This window comes from Mya arenaria, chromosome 16 (assembly GCF_026914265.1).
Source record: "Mya arenaria isolate MELC-2E11 chromosome 16, ASM2691426v1".
Classification (NCBI taxonomy): domain Eukaryota; kingdom Metazoa; phylum Mollusca; class Bivalvia; order Myida; family Myidae; genus Mya; species Mya arenaria.
Window position 1 is genome coordinate 18,235,519 of NC_069137.1, and position 19,849 is coordinate 18,255,367.

Sequence of the window (19,849 nt, forward strand, 5' to 3'; positions counted from 1 at the left end):
TACAATGATATCGCTGAAATAAATGAATAGGAACAGGATGATACACCAAGTACAAATCTAGCAAGTATAGCACTAGGTTTGACGTTGATCTACTTTACTTTTTTTTAAAGACGAGATATTTCAACATATCTGCATATGTTAGCATGATATTATAAGATATTTTCTTTATTGTATGTTACGTTTTAACGTTGTAGCATGACTGCGTTTTTTACAATTTAACGTATTAGCATGGTCTCGTTTAATACCAATTTCCGTATAAGCATATTTACATTCATTACGTATAATATTATTAACCCCGTAATGTTCATAGCGCATTTCCGTTTAAGCGTGAAAACATTCACTATATTATTATCGCAATCGCATGGTAACGTTTATTGCGTCTTCTTGCAATAGCATGGTAATTTTCATTATGTATTCTTGCAGTAGCATGGTAACATTCATTGTGTATTATCGCAATTGCATCGTACCGTTCATTGTGTCTTCTCAAAGACAAGAACGTTAAACCCTAACTGAGAAATTTTTTAAACTTTGTGACTTGGTTCCTATCCATCTATAATGCAAAAAGAGTTAAGCAACTATAAGATACCAATGTTGGTATTTATAGTCGATATCTTTGTTCATTGACGTCATTTAAGTTAATATAATATATGTGGTACATGTTCCGTTCGTTTAGATGATTAACTATATACAGAAGAAGGTCTAAACCAACGTAATTCAATCGATAAATAAGTGTATGTATAACTATTCTAAACACTACTTGTATTATTTAAGAAATGCACTTTAATTAAACATAACCACATAATATAGAACGAAACCTTTAAGTTTGTCTTTTTTGTTTTCAAATCTATTTGTATGCATCAATATACACATTATATACAATATACATTTCAAAGGGAAGGCAGAACAATTGTGGTTATTTATTTCTGTTTATCAGCATTTGCATTTTTTTGACGAAAATGCAGAAGGAAAGCGATGACTATTTCTGGTTAACTTGTTGTTGAACATTTTGATAATGAATTGATATACCTCACACGTTTTGTTTAGCTGATTTGGATGAAAAATGACTAAAAGTGCCCCTATCGGACCCGTATTAAAACATAAACCAAACAATTCAATCCAAGTCGATATTGATTTTCACGACAACTACAAGACCACAATAAAGGTATTTGATGTCTGGTGAAATCAAAAGCCACTTGCACTTCAAGTATGATCTGCAAATGTCATGAATTGTATTGGTTAATTCTAACCCATCAATTACCTGTATGCAAGACATTTAAGTAGACCCCATGATTAAAATTGGTTATTAACTTGGCTAATAAATATGACAATTTCACTCGTTTCAAAATAAATCATTTGTGTTATCGGATGTAAAATATAGTTAAACATTTGGTAGTAACTGAATACTGGTATGTTTAGAATGGTTTACCATTTTGGAACCTCTTTTGTAATATATGTTTCTAAACCGTGTTAGATTTACTGTCAAATTCATTGAATACAAAATGACCTATTGCATACAAAATGTGCTTCGTTCTATATAAGTTGGTATCAAATATAATATGAAGAACTGATTGTGAAGACATCTCTGCTTGTTGCTAAAATGAAACATGTGTTCTTTCTATTTTTGATTCATTCGTACTTTTTCTATTTTTTTCAAATGTGGACCATTATCTAATTACTTTCAGTGGCATTTTTAGATGGCAACTAACAAAGTGATATTTGCACGAAAAACAATATGGACGACGAACGTAGAAATGTTTTGAATTGTGTTCTGATTGTTTGAATATTCATGGTTTAGCATAGATTCTGAGAACAAAGCTATAACAAATTCAACTTTCACTGATGTAATAGAAAGTAGATAACATTTCGGTTTTGGCAATTTAATTCAGTTAAAAATGTCATATATTTGTGTATTGAAATAAATTGTCATGCGTATAATATCACGTGATGATTAACGCTGTTTTGACAGACGACGACCGACGATTTATCACATATCTCATAATAAGCCAAACATATGTATTTGAAGCTGAACATAAACAATCACATTCAAACAACATTTTGACCGACTGTTATTTTTGTTCATATTGACGCATATTTCAAGAAAACAATCGAATATGGCTAACACATACAACGGTTGGCTTGCTATACAATTATATAGAAACCAACAGTAGATAACATTGTTGTCCTCCCTTTAAAAATTGTTTTCCAATTATTCAAAGGTAATTTAGCATGCATGAAATACAGTGCGATGTTTTCAGATTTATATTTGAGGAAACACTTAAACTAGCTCTATGATTAATAATTTATGATGTTAGAGGAGTAGAATTGATACTGATGATCTACATTAATTAGACTTAGATATATTTTTTTCCGACATGAACATATAATTATGTTAATTAAATCAGTAAAACTAAAATAGAATACAACAGTGAAACATGTTCATTACATTATCATAGCCATTTAGATGTAAGAACGTAAGCTTGAAATAGTTTACGATAAATCTAACGTTATATTGTAACATAACATACATACCGATTTAGGTCATCTGCATCCCTGTAAGTAGAAATATATTCATATATTGGTAAACACCTGAAGTGTTTTTGATGACATATCGATGTACCTGCTAACGAAAAAAAGGTTTTTGCAAACATAAGGTTATATGTGAACACCTGCATAACAAATAGGATAAACGGATGATTTTGTAAAGTTGACAATCGGTTGTTCCTCTGATATCGGAGATAAAAAAGTTATCAAACAGTTTAATCGCTATCACTTAAAAACACACACGGAAGACATATACACTCATACTAATGGAAAGAATAAAATATACTCGGGACAATAAGATACGTCGAATACAAATCTTTAAAATGAACGGTTCGTGTCCTATTAACGTAATATTATGTATGTCTGTAAAAAAGTGCCATTTTTAGAATTAATCAGAATAACATATGTGGCATATTGCAAAGCATTTTGGCTACATTTTGTTTTTTAAATTGGCTTGATCCAAGAACAAAATAAAAAGCTGTCAAAACGTTCAATATGTAAGAGTGCACCTTTAACGTTTAACTGTCATAAAATTGCTACGAAGTTGGTGTTCATTTGCTGTGAACATTTAGGGATTGTGATCAAAGCAAACCTCGAATAATGATGTTTTGTGCAAAACCTATTGATATTTTTCAGGAATAAAATGCGAACCTTGATTAATCTGTGTTGAATTTATGAGGCTTATAAATTGCTAACGTTCTCTCTGTCGCACAAGAAACAAGAACAAAGAAATGCCCGACTTTAAAGATGATTTTTGATTCAACTTGGCTGAAATCGCGCGACTATTGAGTATGAAACATTATTTACACGTTTTGAAAAGGCTGAACTACGCACTTGTTATATATGAGTTAAATTATAGATCAAACTTCAATTTTAAACGGGACCAAGAAAAGTTAAATATGATGTAAACTTAGTTTTAAATTTTATTTATAAAAGTAAGTTCTTTTTTATTATTATTTCCGATCATTGTTTGATTCGAATTCGGTTTCTGTAATTTAATTAAGTAAGTAATATCATCATTTTCTCGATTTATTTCATCCTATTTAAAACTAATTACCACGCGTATCAAATCACGCGATGATTAAAACTTTAGTGAAAGACGGAGACGTACCGTATCTCTTATATCCAAACATATGTACATACTCTATGCACATATAAACATTGTACAAACTTGAGGCACACGTTATACAAACAATATCAAACACATTTTGAAGTGTACAGCTCAAAAAAAGTTACCTCATCGACCAACTTAAATTTCATGTCTATATGCCCACATATTTCAAGAAAACAAATTATTATAACTATAGTATACCGTTATTGGCTTGCTGTATATTTACATAAAAGCAAACACTAGGCTATAACCTCCTTTTCCTCTTTGGAAATTGTGCTTATATATTCAACGATAAGTTGGAATGCATGATATACGATGCAATTAATTCAGATTTATATTTGAGGAAATACTTACGCTATCTTTATGATTAATAAGCTTTCATTTGAGACCAGTAAAATCGATACTGATGCTTTGAATGAACATATATGTTAAAGAAATCTTAACACATGTAAATATGCAGTAAACCCCAATGGGAATCCTACATTGAAACAAAGTGTTTTATTCCATTATCAAAGCAATTAAGGCTTAAGAATGTATACATAGACACATTTTCGATACATACAACGTTATAAGAAACAAACATACGTACCTCAGAACAACTTCTTCAAATCTGAAAGTAAAAAGTAATGCATCAATAGTGAAACAACTTTGATGACTTTGCGATGTACATGTACATTTGTCGACGTATATAAGTAATTTGTAAACACTTGCATAACAAAAGGGATAAAACGATGATTGGGGATATTCGACAATCGGTTGTTTGTCTAACATGGGATATAATAAATCCTTGTTATCAAAAATTAAGTATTGATATTGGTTAAATAATTATATAAGACAAATACTCTAATACTTCAAGAAATCATGAACTATGATCGGGACAGTAAGATTATTGTATTCAACTCTTAAAAACTAACGGTTCCCTAAAGACGATCATCAAGAATCCACATGTCCGATAATCCTAATATTATATTTGCCGGCACAAACAATCAACCTCTTCAGAACAAAAATAATTCAAATAAATCGAAATGACATAACTTAACTATCGCACAGCCTATTAGCTACGCGTTGTAAGCTACGCTTTGTAACATTTGGTTCAATTTTCGTCCCAAACTAACTATGTTGGGACATAACCAAGTTCTGCCAGTTTTTCGTTTTTTGATGACAACAAACGAAGTGATATAATCACAAACTAGCTCTAAATATCTAAAATTAAAAATAACAACAACACTTCAATGCTGTAGAAAAACGTTGTAAGCATATACAGCAGAAGGCATTCATGGAAACAAATACATCTTTACCAATGATGTAAAATATGAATGTATCGAAGTCGTTTAAAACGGCATAATTCGTATCATGGGCACTGGTATTAGGAGCAGTGTAGGTATTTTACTTGTATTGGTATCAAGACAAATGAAATGGTACAGTGATTTTGAATGTATGTATATATGTTCTTGACAATGATTGGATATTTTGAAGAAAAAAACTTTGTTACCTTAATTACGTTCGTTGACCTACTTCTATATTCATATCACTGTTCAAAATAATATTCTTTATGACGTTTTCTTCCCATTAAAATATAAATATTGATGTTAGTCATACCGACATATCGGTTAATCAATCCAAAGCCGAAACATGATACAAAGTTTCTATAGCTTCCGAAACTTATTTGAGTAAACCAACTTATTAAAAGAAACGCTAAAGGACATCTTTTTATAAATATTGTTTCATTGGCTGTTGACATTGTACGAAATGCAACATCCAAGAGATGGTATGACCGATAACAATGATGGAATAATCACGTACTGGTGCTTTTTCTTTTGAACTATGCCGGACATTTGACCAAAGGTTGGATTCAGTTTGAAAAACTAATATAATGTACATCTTTCAAAAGCGTGTTTTCTTACACAAATCAATCAGACGCAAGGTTATTGCAGTGCCAATATCGTTTAATTGTTTGCACTATAAGTTGCAACGACATATATAACAACGAGTTGAAAAAAAATCAACTTTGCAAGCCTTTATGAAAGTCTTTCATGTTTCAATTTAATCGAATGTGATGAAAACAATAGTTGGTATTTCATCAATCGCTACATATAGATTAATGATATTATTGACATACTTGACTCAGGTCAAACATATATTTACGTTTTCTGACATAATGTTGACAGAATTGAACAAGATTCTTCAATTGATAATTTGCGTTGAAATATGCTATGTGGGCACAATTTCCTCGCATATCTAAGCACCATATCAACCTGCCATATTCTGGTGTTAGCCTGCTGTAAATATATTTGGAGATTACTTAGCTAGTTTGATATGCGTCTATGGCATATATGTGTGTTGTAACGGATACCAGATATTATAAAAAAAACATTTGAAATTATACACAATAGTTTGACCAGCATATGAAGTTCCCGAACACCTCGTACAAACAACAAAATACATGAACTATTTTACAAAAAAATAATGTTCCTCTTACTAAGCTTAAAAGAGAAAACAACCCAACATTAGTTAGTTATTATATTAGGCCCTCAGTTAGTGAACTGTATATGTACATGTATAAGGGCAAGACAAGTGTTGCGTAATTATGTTATCTCTTAACATGGCATTTTTATTCATGATACATTTAAGCATTCGTGTCAAAATGATACTTTAAATAAATTTGATAAAGATTACTTTTACATATCCATTTTTGTCATCAGAATCATAGAGTGGTTTTTAGCCATATGTCTTCTACAATGATATCGCTGAAATAAATGAATTTGATGAATAGGAACAGGATGATACACCAAGTACAAATTTAGCAAGTATAACACTAGGTTTGACGATGATCTACTATACTTTTTTTTAAAGACGAGATATTTCAACATATCTGCATATGTTAGCATGATATTCTAAGATATTTTCTTTATTGTGTGTTACGTTTTAACTTTGAAGCATGACTGCGTTCTTTACAATTACACATATTAGCACGGTCTCGTTAAATACCTATTACCGTATAAGCATGGTTACGTTCATGACGTTTTCTCGTTTTAGCACGTATTTGTGCATTACGCATATCCGTATAAGCAATGTTTACATTCATTATGTATTACATTATTAACACCGTAACGTTCATAGCGCATTTCCGTTTAAGCGTGAAAACATTCACTATATTATTATCGCAATCGCATGGTAACGTTTATTGCGTCTTCTCACAATATCATTATAACGTTTATTGTGTCTTCTCGTAATAGCATGGTAACTTTCATTATGTACTCTTGCAGTAGCATGGTAACATTCATTGTGTATTATCGCAATTGCATCGTACCGTTCATTGTGTCTTCTCAAAGACAAGAACGTTAAACCCTAACTGAGATAACTTTAAACTTAGTGACGTCGTTCCAATCCATCTATAATGCAAAAACAGTTAAGCAACTATAAGATACCAATGTTGGTATTTATTGTCGATATCTTTGTTCATTGACGTCATTTAAGTTAATATAATATATGTGGTACATGCTCCGTTCGTTTAGATGATTAACTATATACAGAAGAAGGTCTACACCAAGTGTATGTATAACTATTCTAAACACTACTTGTATTATTTAAAAAATGCACTTTAATTAAACATAACCACATAATATAGAACGAAACCTTTAAGTTTGTATTTTTCGTTTTCAAATCTATTAGTATGCATCAATATACACATTATATACAATATACATTTCAAAGTGATGGCAGAACAATTGTGGTTGTTTATTTCTGTTTATCAGCATTTGCATTTTTTTTTTGACGAAAATGCAGAAAGAAAGCGATGACTATTTCTGGTTAACTTGTTGTTGAACATTTTGATAATGAATTGATATACCTCACACGTTTTGTTTAGCTGATTTGGATGAAAAATGACTAAAAGTGTCCCTATCGGACCCGTATTAAAACATAAACCAAACAATCCAATCCAAGTCGATATTGATTTTCACGACAACTACAAGACCACAATGAAGGTATTTTATGTCTGGTGAAATCAAAAGCCACTTGCACTTCAAGTATGATCTGCAAATGTCATGAATTGTATTGGTTAATTCTAACCCATCAATTACACTTCTGTACACTTTTATTGAAATTCTGTAACATATAACCTTCTTTGCAGATATCGGTTTATATTTACTTGGCAACATGTGCTAGTACTAGAGTTGTACATCATTTTTACTTTTAAACTTTAACCGCATACGTGTATGCACAAGCATTTTGAAATTAAGTTTTTACCTCCATCTACTAGTAGTAGTAGTAGTAGTAGTAGTAGTAGTAGTAGTAGTAGTAGTAGTAGTAGTAGTAGTAGTAGTATTAGTAGTAGTAGTAGTAGTAGTAGTAGTAGTAGTAGTAGTAGTAGTAGTAGTAGAAGTAGTAGTAGCAGTAGTACTAGTAGTAGTAGTAGTAGTAGTAGTAGTAGTAGTAGTAGTAGTAGTAGTAGTAGTACTAGTAGCAGCAGTAGTACTGCTACAAGTATGCTTAGCAGTAGAATTGCAAGTAGTAGTATCATTAGTAATAGATGTATTAATAGAAATATTCGAATTGCTATTAGTATTATAGTAAATGAAATGTAATGCACCGAAATGTTTTTGGTATTAATCTGAAAATTTTAGGAATCTGGTCAGATATGTTATGTGCATTGTATGTGAAAATATATGTTATATGTGCAATACACTTTTAATTATTGAAAAACTCCACAAAATTCAGGATCAATCCATCTATACTTTAATACTTTCAAGCCTTTTGAATTAACATTTTTATAAATTTGATATGTATGCTTCTCTCACGACGATTTTCAATACTGTCCAATTAACCTTAGATTATGTTTCTCGCATATATGTTCAAAGTTTATTCTTTAAAATCAACCCGTGTGAAATAAATGACCTATTGCATACAATATGTGCTACGTTCTATATTAGTTGGTATCAAATATAATATGAAGAACTGATCGTGAAGACATCTCTGCTTGTTGCTAAAATGAAACATGTGTTCTTTCTATTTTTGATTCATTCGTACTTTTTCTATTTTTTTCAAATGTGGACCATTATCTAATTACTTTCAGTGGCATTTTTAGATGGCAACTAACAAAGTGATATTTGCGCGAAAAACAATATGGACGACGAACGTAGAAATGTTTTGAATTGTGTTCTGATTGTTTGAATATTCATGATTTAGCATAAATACTGAGAACAAAGCTATTACAAATTCAACTTTCACTGATGTAATAGAAAGTAGATAACATTTCGGTTTTGGCAATTTAACTCAGTTAAAAATGTCATATATTTGTGTATTGAAATAAATTGTCATGCGTATAATATCACGTGATGATTAACGCTGTTTTGACAGACGACGACCGAAGATGTATCACATATCTCATAATAAGCCAAAAATATGTATTTGAAGCTGGACATAAACAAGCACATTCAAACAACATTTTGACCGACTGTTATTTTTGTTCATATTGACGCATATTTCAAGAAAACAATCGAATATGACTAACACATACAACGGTTGACTTGCTATACAATTATATAGAAACCAACAGTAGCTAACATTGTTGTCCTGCCTTTAAAAATTGTTTTCCAATTATACAAAGGTAATTTAGCATGCATGAAATACAGTGCGATGTTTTCAGATTTATATTTGAGGAAACACTTAAACTAGCTCTATGATTAATAATTTATGATGTTAGAGGAGTAGAATTGATACTGATGATCTACATTGAATAGACTTGGATATATTTGATTCCGACATGAACATATAATTATGTTTATTAAATCAGTAAAACTAAAATAGAATACAACAGTAAAACATAATATGTTCATTACATTATCATAGCCATTTAGATGTAAGAACGTAAACTTGAAATAGTTTACGATAAATCTAACGCTATATTTTAAAATAACATACATACCGTTTTAGGTCATCTGCATCCCTGTAAGTAGAAATATATTCATATATAGGTAAACACCTGAAGTGTTTTTGATGACATCTCGATGTACCTGCTAACGAAAAAAAGGTTTTTGCAAACATAAGGTTATATGTGAACACCTGCATAACAAATAGGATAAACGGATGATTTTGTAAAGTCGACAATCGGTTTTTCCTCTGATATCGGAGATAAAAAAAGTTATCAAACAGTTTAATCGTTATCACTTAAAAACACACACGGAAGACATATACACTCATACTAATTGAAAGTATATAATATACTCGGGACAGTAAGATACGTCGAATACAAATCTTTAAAATGAACGGTTCGTGTCCTATTAACGTAATATTATGTATGTCTGTAAAAAAGTGCCATTTTTAGAATTAATCAGAATAACATATGTGACATATTGCAAAGCATTTTGGCTACATTTTGTTTTTTTTTTAAATTGGCTTGATCCAAGAACAAAATAAAAAGCTGTCAAAACGTTCAATATGTAAGAGTGCACCTTTAACGTTTAACTGTCATAAAATTGCTACGAAGTTGGTGTTCATTTGCTGTGAACATTTAGGGATTGTGATCAAAGCAAACCTCGAATAATGATGTTTTGTGCAAAACCTATTGATATTTTTCAGGAATAAAATGCGAACCTTGATTAATCTGTGTTGAATTTATGAGGCTTATAAATTGCTAACGTTTACTCTGTCGCACAAGAAACAAGAACAAAGAAATGCCCGACTTTAAAGATGATTTTTGATTCAACTTGGCTGAGATCGCGCGACTATTGAGTATGAAACATTATTTACACGTTTTGAAAAGGCTGAACTACGCACTTGTTATATATGAGTTAAATTATAGATCAAACTTCAATTTTAAACGGGCCTAAGAAAAGTTAAATATGATGTAAACTTAGTTTTAAATTTTATTTATAAAAGTAAGTTTTTTTTTTATTATTATTTCCGATCATTGTTTGATTCGAATTCGGTTTCTGTAATTTAATTAAGTAAGTAATATCATCATTTTCTCGATTTATTTCATTCTATTTAAAACTAATTACCACGCGTATCGTATCTCTTATATCCAAACATATGTACATACTCTATGCACATATAAACATTGTACAAACTTGAGGCACACGTTATACAAACAATATCAAACACATTTTGAAGTGTACAGCTCAAAAAAAGTTATTTCATCGACCGACTTTAATTTTATGTCTATATGCCCACATATTTCAAGAAAACAAATTATTATAACTATAGTATACCGTTATTGGCTTGCTGTATAGTTACATAAAAGCAAACACTAGGCTGTAACCTCCTTTTCCTCCCTTTGGAAATTGTGCTTATATATTCAACGATAAGTTTGCATGCATGATATACGATGCAATTAATTCAGATTTATATTTGAGGAAATACTTACGCTATCTTTATGATTAATAAGCTTTCATTTGAGACCAGTAAAATCGATACTGATGCTTTGAATGAACATATATGTTAAATACATCTTAACACATGTAAATATGCAGTAAACCCCAATGAGAATCCTACATTGAAACAAAGTGTTTTATTCCATTATCAAAGCAATTAAAGCTTAAGAATGTATACATAGACACATTTTCGATACATACAACATTATATTTCAAGAAAAAAACATACGTACCTCAGAACAACTTCTTCAAGTCTGAAAGTAAAAAGTAATGCATCAGTAGTAAAACAACTTTGATGACTTTGCGATGTACATGTACATTTGTCGACGTATATAAGTAATTTGTAAACACTTGCATAACAAAAGGGATAAAACGATGATTGGGGATATTCGACAATCGGTTGTTTGTCTAACATGGGATATAATAAATCCTTGTTATCAAAAATTAAGTATTGATATTGGTTAAATAATTATATAAGACAAATACTCTAATACTTCAAGAAAGCATGAACTATGATCGGGAAAGTGAGATTATTGTATTCAACTCTTAAAAACTAACGGTTCGCTAAAGACGATCATCAAGAATCCACATGTCCGATAATCCTAATATTATATTTGCCGGCACAAACAATCAACCTCTTCAGAACAAACATAATTCAAATAAATCGGAATGACATAACTTAACTATCGCACAGCCTATTAGCTACGCGTTGTAAGCTACGCTTTGTAACATTTGGTTCAATTTTCATTCCAAACTAACTATGTTGGGACATAATCAAGTTCTGCCAGTTTTTCGTTTTTTGATGACAACAAACGAAGTGATATAATCACAAACTAGCTCTAAATATCTAAAATTAAAAATAACAACAACACTTCAATGCTGTAGAAAAAACGTTGTAAGCATATACAGCAGACGGCATTCATGGAAACAAATACATCTTTATCAATGATGTAAAATATGATTATCATGGGCACTGGTATTAGGAGCAGTGTAGGTATTTTACTTGTATTGGTATCAAGACAAATGAAATGGTACAGTGATTATTGAATGTATGTATATATGTTCTTGACAATGATTGGATATTTTGAAGAAAAAAACTTTGTGACCTTAATTACGTTCGTTGACCTTCTATATTCATATCACTGTTCAAAATAATATCCTTTATGACGTTTTATTCCCATTAAAATATACATATTGATGTTAGTCATACCGACATATCGGTTTATCAATCCAAAGCCGAAACATGATACAAAGTTTCTATAGCTTCCGAAACTTATTTGAGTAAACCAACTTATTAAAAGAAACGCTAAGGGACATCTTCTTATAAATATTGTTTCATTGGCTGTTGACATTGTACGAAATGCAACATCCAAGAGATGGTATGACCGATAACAATGATGGAATAATCACGTACTGGTGCTTTTTCTTTTGAACTATGCCGGACATTTGACCAAAGGTTGGATTCAGTTTGAAAAAAACTAATATAATGTACATCTTTCAAAAGCGTGTTTTCTTACACAAATCAATCAGACGCAAGGTTATTGCAGTGCCAATATCGTTTAATTGTTTGCACTATAAGTTGCAACGACATATATAACAACGAGTTAAAAAAAATCAACTTTGCAAGCCTTTATGAAAGTCTTTCATGTTTCAATTTAATCGAATTTGATGAAAACAATAGTTGGTATTTCATCAATCGCTACATATAGATTAATGATATTGTTGACATACTTGACTCAGGTCAAACATATATTTACGTTTTCTGACATAATGTTGACAGAATTGAACAAGATTCTTCAATTGATAATTTGCGTTGAAATATGCTATGTGGGCACAATTTCCTCGCATATCTAAGCACCATATCAACCTGCCATATTCTGGTGTTAGCCTGCTGTAAATATATTTGGAGATTACTTAGCTAGTTTGATATGCGTCTATGGCATATATGTGTGTTGTAACGGATACCAGATATTATAAAAAAACGTTTGAAATTATACACAATAGTTTGACCAGCATATGAAGTTCCCGAACACCTCGTACAAACAACAAAATACATGAACTATTTTACAAAAAAATAATGTTCCTCTTACTAAGCTTAAAAGAGAAAACAACCCAACATTAGTTAGTTATTATCTTAGGCCCTCAGTTAGTGAACTGTATATGTACATGTATAAGGGCAAGACAAGTGTTGCGTAATTATGTTATCTCTTAACATGACATTTTTATTCATGATACATTTAAACATTCGTGTCAAAATGATACTTTAAATAAATTTGATAAAGATTACATTTACATATCCATTTTTGTCATCAGAATCATAGAGTGGTTTTTAGCCATATGTCTTCTACAATGATATCGCTGAAATAAATGAATTTGATGAATAGGAACAGGATGATACACCAAGTACAAATTTAGCAAGTATAACACTAGGTTTGACGATGATCTACTATACTTTATTTTAAAGACGAGATATTTCAACATATCTGCATATGTTAGCATGATATTCTAAGATATTTTCTTTATTGTGTGTTACGTTTTAACGTTGAAGCATGCCTGCGTTCTTTACAATTTAACATATTAGCATGGTCTCGTTAAATACCTATTACCGTATAAGCATGGTTACGTTCATTACGTTTTCTCGTTTTAGCACGTATTTGTGCATTACGCATATCCGTATAAGCAATGTTTACATTCATTATGTATTACATTATTAACACCGTAACGTTCATAGCGCATTTCCGTTTAAGCGTGAAAACATTCACTATATTATTATCGCAATCGCATGGTAACGTTTATTGCGTCTTCTCACAATATCATTGTAACGTTTATTGTGTCTTCTCGTAATAGCATGGTAACTTTCATTATGTACTCTTGCAGTAGCATGGTAACATTCATTGTGTATTATCGCAATTGCATCGTACCGTTCATTGTGTCTTCTCAAAGACAAGAACGTTAAGCCCTAACTGAGATAATTTTAAACTTAGTGACGTCGTTCCAATCCATCTATAATGCAAAAACAGTTAAGCAACTATAAGATACCAATGTTGGTATTTATTGTCGATATCTTTGTTCATTGACGTCATTTAAGTTAATATAATATATGTGGTACATGCTCCGTTCGTTTAGATGATTAACTATATACAGAAGAAGGTCTACACCAAGTGTATGTATAACTATTCTAATCACTACTTGTATTATTTAAAAAATGCACTTTAATTAAACATAACCACATAATATAGAACGAAACCTTTAAGTTTGTCTTTTTCGTTTTCAAATCTATTAGTATGCATCAATATACACATTATATACAATATACATTTCAAAGTGATGGCAGAACAATTGTGGTTGTTTATTTCTGTTTATCAGCATTTGCATTTTTTTTTGACGAAAATGCAGAAAGAAAGCGATGACTATTTCTGGTTAACTTGTTGTTGAACATTTTGATAATGAATTGATATACCTCACACGTTTTGTTAAGCTGATTTGGATGAAAAATGACTAAAAGTGTCCCTATCGGACCCGTATTAAAACATAAACCAAACAATCCAATCCAAGTCGATATTGATTTTCACGACAACTACAAGACCACAATGAAGGTATTTTATGTCTGGTGAAATCAAAAGCCACTTGCACTTCAAGTATGATCTGCAAATGTCATGAATTGTATTGGTTAATTCTAACCCATCAATTACCTGTATGCAAGACATTTAAGTAGACCCCATGATTAAAATTGGTTATTAATTGGCTAATAAATATGACAATTTCACTCGTTTCAAAATAAATCATTTGTGTAATCGGATGTAAAATATAGTTAAACATTTGTTTTAATTGAAAACTAGTATGTTTAGAATGGTTTACCATTTTGGAACCTCTTTTGTAATATATGTTTCTAAACCGTGTTAGATTTACTGTCAGATTCATTGAATACAAACAGTTCGCATTATTATTATATTTTAATTTGCAGTATATTTCACGCGTTGAAATTGATAAGCCTACTTATACTAATGACTACAAACTTCAATATAAAAGGGGATGTTTTTGAGGTATAATCATAGAAGAAGACTTAAGACCACGAAGGATAATACATGTGTAAGGTAACGTATCTGGGATTAATATGCGTCAAAATTAAATTATATCAAAGAGTGAGAGTGGCGCCCTGTTGAATCTCTTAACCATTCATTTTGAGTATTTGTACGGGCCAGCAAAGAGGATGGTTCCGGAGCTGTACCATGCGAATCAACCCTATCTACAGCATTTTGAGCAATATAAAGGCAAATGCACGCATAGAGGACTAACGCATCACGCCGTACAGGAATGTATTGCCATTATAAAGTTGTGCATTATTTTAAATTTCAATAAAACAAATATTTCTGGACGATTTTTACTTTTAAAAAATGAATTAATGAATGAACTGACCCATGTATGTACACTTTTATTGAAATTCTGTAACATATAACCTTCTTTGCAGATATCGGTTTATATTTACTTGGCAACATGTGCTAGTACTAGAGTTGTACATCATTTTTACTTTTAAACTTTAACCGCATACGTGTATGAGTAGTAGTAGTAGTAGTAGTAGTAGTAGTACTTGTAGCAGCAGTAGTACTGCTACAAGTATGCTTAGCAGTAGAATTGCAAGCAGTAGTATCATTAGTATTAGATGTATTAATAGAAATATTCGAATTGCTATTAGTATTATAGTAAATGAAATGTAATGCACCGAAATGTTTTTGGTATTAATCTGAAAATTTTAGGAATCTGGTCAGATATGTTATGTGCATTGTATGTGAAAATATATGTTATATGTGCAATACACTTTTAATTATTGAAAAACTCCACAAAATTCAGGATCAATCCATCTATACTTTAATACTTTCAAGCCTTTTAAATTAACATTTTAATAAATTTGATATGTATGCTTCTCTCACGACGATTTTCAATACTGTCCAATTAACCTTAGATTATGTTTCTCGCATATATGTTCAAAGTTTATTCTTTAAAATCAACCCGTGTGAAATAAATGACCTATTGCATACAATATGTGCTACGTTCTATATTAGTTGGTATCAAATATAATATGAAGAACTGATCGTGAAGACATCTCTGCTTGTTGCTAAAATGAAACATGTGTTCTTTCTATTTTTGATTCATTCGTACTTTTTCTATTTTTTTCAAATGTGGACCATTATCTAATTACTTTCAGTGGCATTTTTAGATGGCAACTAACAAAGTGATATTTGCGCGAAAAACAATATGGACGACGAACGTAGAAATGTTTTGAATTGTGTTCTGATTGTTTGAATATTCATGATTTAGCATAAATACTGAGAACAAAGCTATAACAAATTCAACTTTCACTGATGTAATAGAAAGTAGATAACATTTCGGTTTTGGCAATTTAATTCAGTTAAAAATGTCATATATTTGTGTATTGAAATAAATTGTCATGCGTATAATATCACGTGATGATTAACGCTGTTTTGACAGACGACGACCGAAGATGTATCACATATCTCATAATAAGCCAACAATATGTATTTGAAGCTGGACATAAACAAGCACATTCAAACAACATTTTGACCGACTGTTATTTTTGTTCATATTGACGCATATTTCAAGAAAACAATCGAATATGACTAACACATACAACGGTTGACTTGCTATACAATTATATAGAAACCAACAGTAGCTAACATTGTTGTCCTGCCTTTAAAAATTGTTTTCCAATTATACAAAGGTAATTTAGCATGCATGAAATACAGTGCGATGTTTTCAGATTTATATTTGAGGAAACACTTAAACTAGCTCTATGATTAATAATTTATGATGTTAGAGGAGTAGAATTGATACTGATGATCTACATTGAATAGACTTGGATATATTTGATTCCGACATGAACATATAATTATGTTTATTAAATCAGTAAAACTAAAATAGAATACAACAGTAAAACATAATATGTTCATTACATTATCATAGCCATTTAGATGTAAGAACGTAAACTTGAAATAGTTTACGATAAATCTAACGCTATATTTTAAAACAACATACATACCGTTTTAGGTCATCTGCATCCCTGTAAGTAGAAATATATTCATATATAGGTAAACACCTGAAGTGTTTTTGATGACATCTCGATGTACCTGCTAACGAAAAAAAGGTTTTTGCAAACATAAGGTTATATGTGAACACCTGCATAACAAATCGGATAAACGGATGATTTTGTAAAGTCGACAATCGGTTTTTCCTCTGATATCGGAGATAAAAAAAGTTATCAAACAGTTTAATCGTTATCACTTAAAAACACACACGGAATACATATACACTCATACTAATTGAAAGTATATAATATACTCGGGACAGTAAGATACGTCGAATACAAATCTTTAAAATGAACGGTTCGTGTCCTATTAACGTAATATTATGTATGTCTGTAAAAAAGTGCCATTTTTAGAATTAATCAGAATAACATATGTGACATATTGCAAAGCATTTTGGCTACATTTTTTTTTTTTAAATTGGCTTGATCCAAGAACAAAATAAAAAGCTGTCAAAACGTTCAATATGTAAGAGTGCACCTTTAACGTTTAACTGTCATAAAATTGCTACGAAGTTGGTGTTCATTTGCTGTGAACATTTAGGGATTGTGATCAAAGCAAACCTCGAATAATGATGTTTTGTGCAAAACCTATTGATATTTTTCAGGAATAAAATGCGAACCTTGATTAATCTGTGTTGAATTTATGAGGCTTATAAATTGCTAACGTTTACTCTGTCGCACAAGAAACAAGAACAAAGAAATGCCCGACTTTAAAGATGATTTTTGATTCAACTTGGCTGAGATCGCGCGACTATTGAGTATGAAACATTATTTAGACGTTTTGAAAATGCTGAACTACGCACTTGTTATATATGAGTTAAATTATAGATCAAACTTCAATTTTAAACGGGACCAAGAAAAGTTAAATATGATGTAAACTTAGTTTTAAATTTTATTTATAAAAGTAAGTTCTTTTTTTATTATTATTTGCGATCATTGTTTGATTCGAATTCGGTTTCTGTAATTTAATTAAGTAAGTAATATCATCATTTTCTCGATTTATTTCATTCCATTTAAAACTAATTACCACGCGTATCGTATCTCTTATATCCAAACATATGTACATACTCTATGCACATATAAACATTGTACAAACTTGAGGCACACGTTATACAAACAATATCAAACACATTTTGAAGTGTACAGCTCAAAAAAAGTTATTTCATCGACCGACTTTAATTTTATATCTATATGCCCACATATTTCAAGAAAACAAATTATTATAACTATAGTATACCGTTATTGGCTTGCTGTATAGTTACATAAAAGCAAACACTAGGCTGTAACCTCCTTTTCCTCCCTTTGGAAATTGTGCTTATATATTCAACGATAAGTTTGCATGCATGATATACGATGCAATTAATTCAGATTTATATTTGAGGAAATACTTACGCTATCTTTATGATTAATAAGCTTTCATTTGAGACCCGTAAAATCGATACTGATGCTTTGAATGAACATATATGTTAAATACATCTTAACACATGTAAATATGCAGTAAACCCCAATGAGAATCCTACATTGAAACAAAGTGTTTTATTCCATTATCAAAGCAATTAAGGCTTAAGAATGTATACATAGACACATTTTCGATACATACAACATTATATTTCAAGAAAAAAACATACGTACCTCAGAACAACTTCTTCAAGTCTGAAAGTAAAAAGTAATGCATCAGTAGTAAAACAACTTTGATGACTTTGCGATGTACATGTACATTTGTCGACGTATATAAGTAATTTGTAAACACTTGCATAACAAAAGGGATAAAACGATGATTGGGGATATTCGACAATCGGTTGTTTGTCTAACATGGGATATAATAAATCCTTGTTATCAAAAATTAAGTATTGATATTGGTTAAATAATTATATAAGACAAATACTCTAATACTTCAAGAAAGCATGAACTATGATCGGGACAGTGAGATTATTGTATTCAACTCTTAAAAACTAACGGTTCGCTAAAGACGATCATCAAGAATCCACATGTCCGATAATCCTAATATTATATTTGCCGGCACAAACAATCAACCTCTTCAGAACAAACATAATTCAAATAAATCGGAATGACATAACTTAACTATCGCACAGCCTATTAGCTACGCGTTGTAAGCTACGCTTTGTAACATTTGGTTCAATTTTCATTCCAAACTAACTATGTTGGGACATAATCAAGTTCTGCCAGTTTTTCGTTTTTTGATGACAACAAACGAAGTGATATAATCACAAACTAGCTCTAAATATCTAAAATTAAAAATAACAACAACACTTCAATGCTGTAGAAAAACGTTGTAAGCATATACAGCAGACGGCATTCATGGAAACAAATACATCTTTATCAATGATGTAAAATATGATTATCATGGGCACTGGTATTAGGAGCAGTGTAGGTATTTTACTTGTATTGGTATCAAGACAAATGAAATGGTACAGTGATTATTGAATGTATGTATATATGTTCTTGACAATGATTGGATATTTTGAAGAAAAAAACTTTGTGACCTTAATTACGTTCGTTGACCTACTTCTATATTCATATCACTGTTCAAAATAATATCCTTTATGACGTTTTATTCCCATTAAAATATACATATTGATTTTAGTCATACCGACATATCGGTTTATCAATCCAAAGCCGAAACATGATACAAAGTTTCTATAGCTTCCGAAACTTATTTGAGTAAACCAACTTATTAAAAGAAACGCTAAGGGACATCTTTTT

At 30.7% G+C, this 19,849-nt stretch overlaps 1 protein-coding gene across 18 annotated transcripts in view; it reads right to left on the reverse strand.

The window, feature by feature from the left end:
• Positions 1-19,849, reverse strand: part of LOC128221935 (trichohyalin-like) — a 315,209-nt gene that overhangs the window by 26,800 nt on the left and 268,560 nt on the right. For 13 of the 18 annotated variants that reach the window (XM_052930638.1, XM_052930640.1, XM_052930632.1 and 10 more), the window contains 6 exons: positions 18,758-18,778; positions 17,081-17,101; positions 11,259-11,279; positions 9,579-9,599; positions 4,242-4,262; positions 2,530-2,550 (listed from right to left, as the gene is read on the reverse strand). In XM_052930638.1, coding sequence (XP_052786598.1) covers positions 2,530-2,550; positions 4,242-4,262; positions 9,579-9,599; positions 11,259-11,279; positions 17,081-17,101; positions 18,758-18,778 — 126 coding nt within the window. The remainder of the gene's footprint in view (positions 1-2,529; positions 2,551-4,241; positions 4,263-9,578; positions 9,600-11,258; positions 11,280-17,080; positions 17,102-18,757; positions 18,779-19,849) is intronic. The other 5 variants (XM_052930649.1, XM_052930648.1, XM_052930646.1 and 2 more) reach the window with 4 other exon arrangements.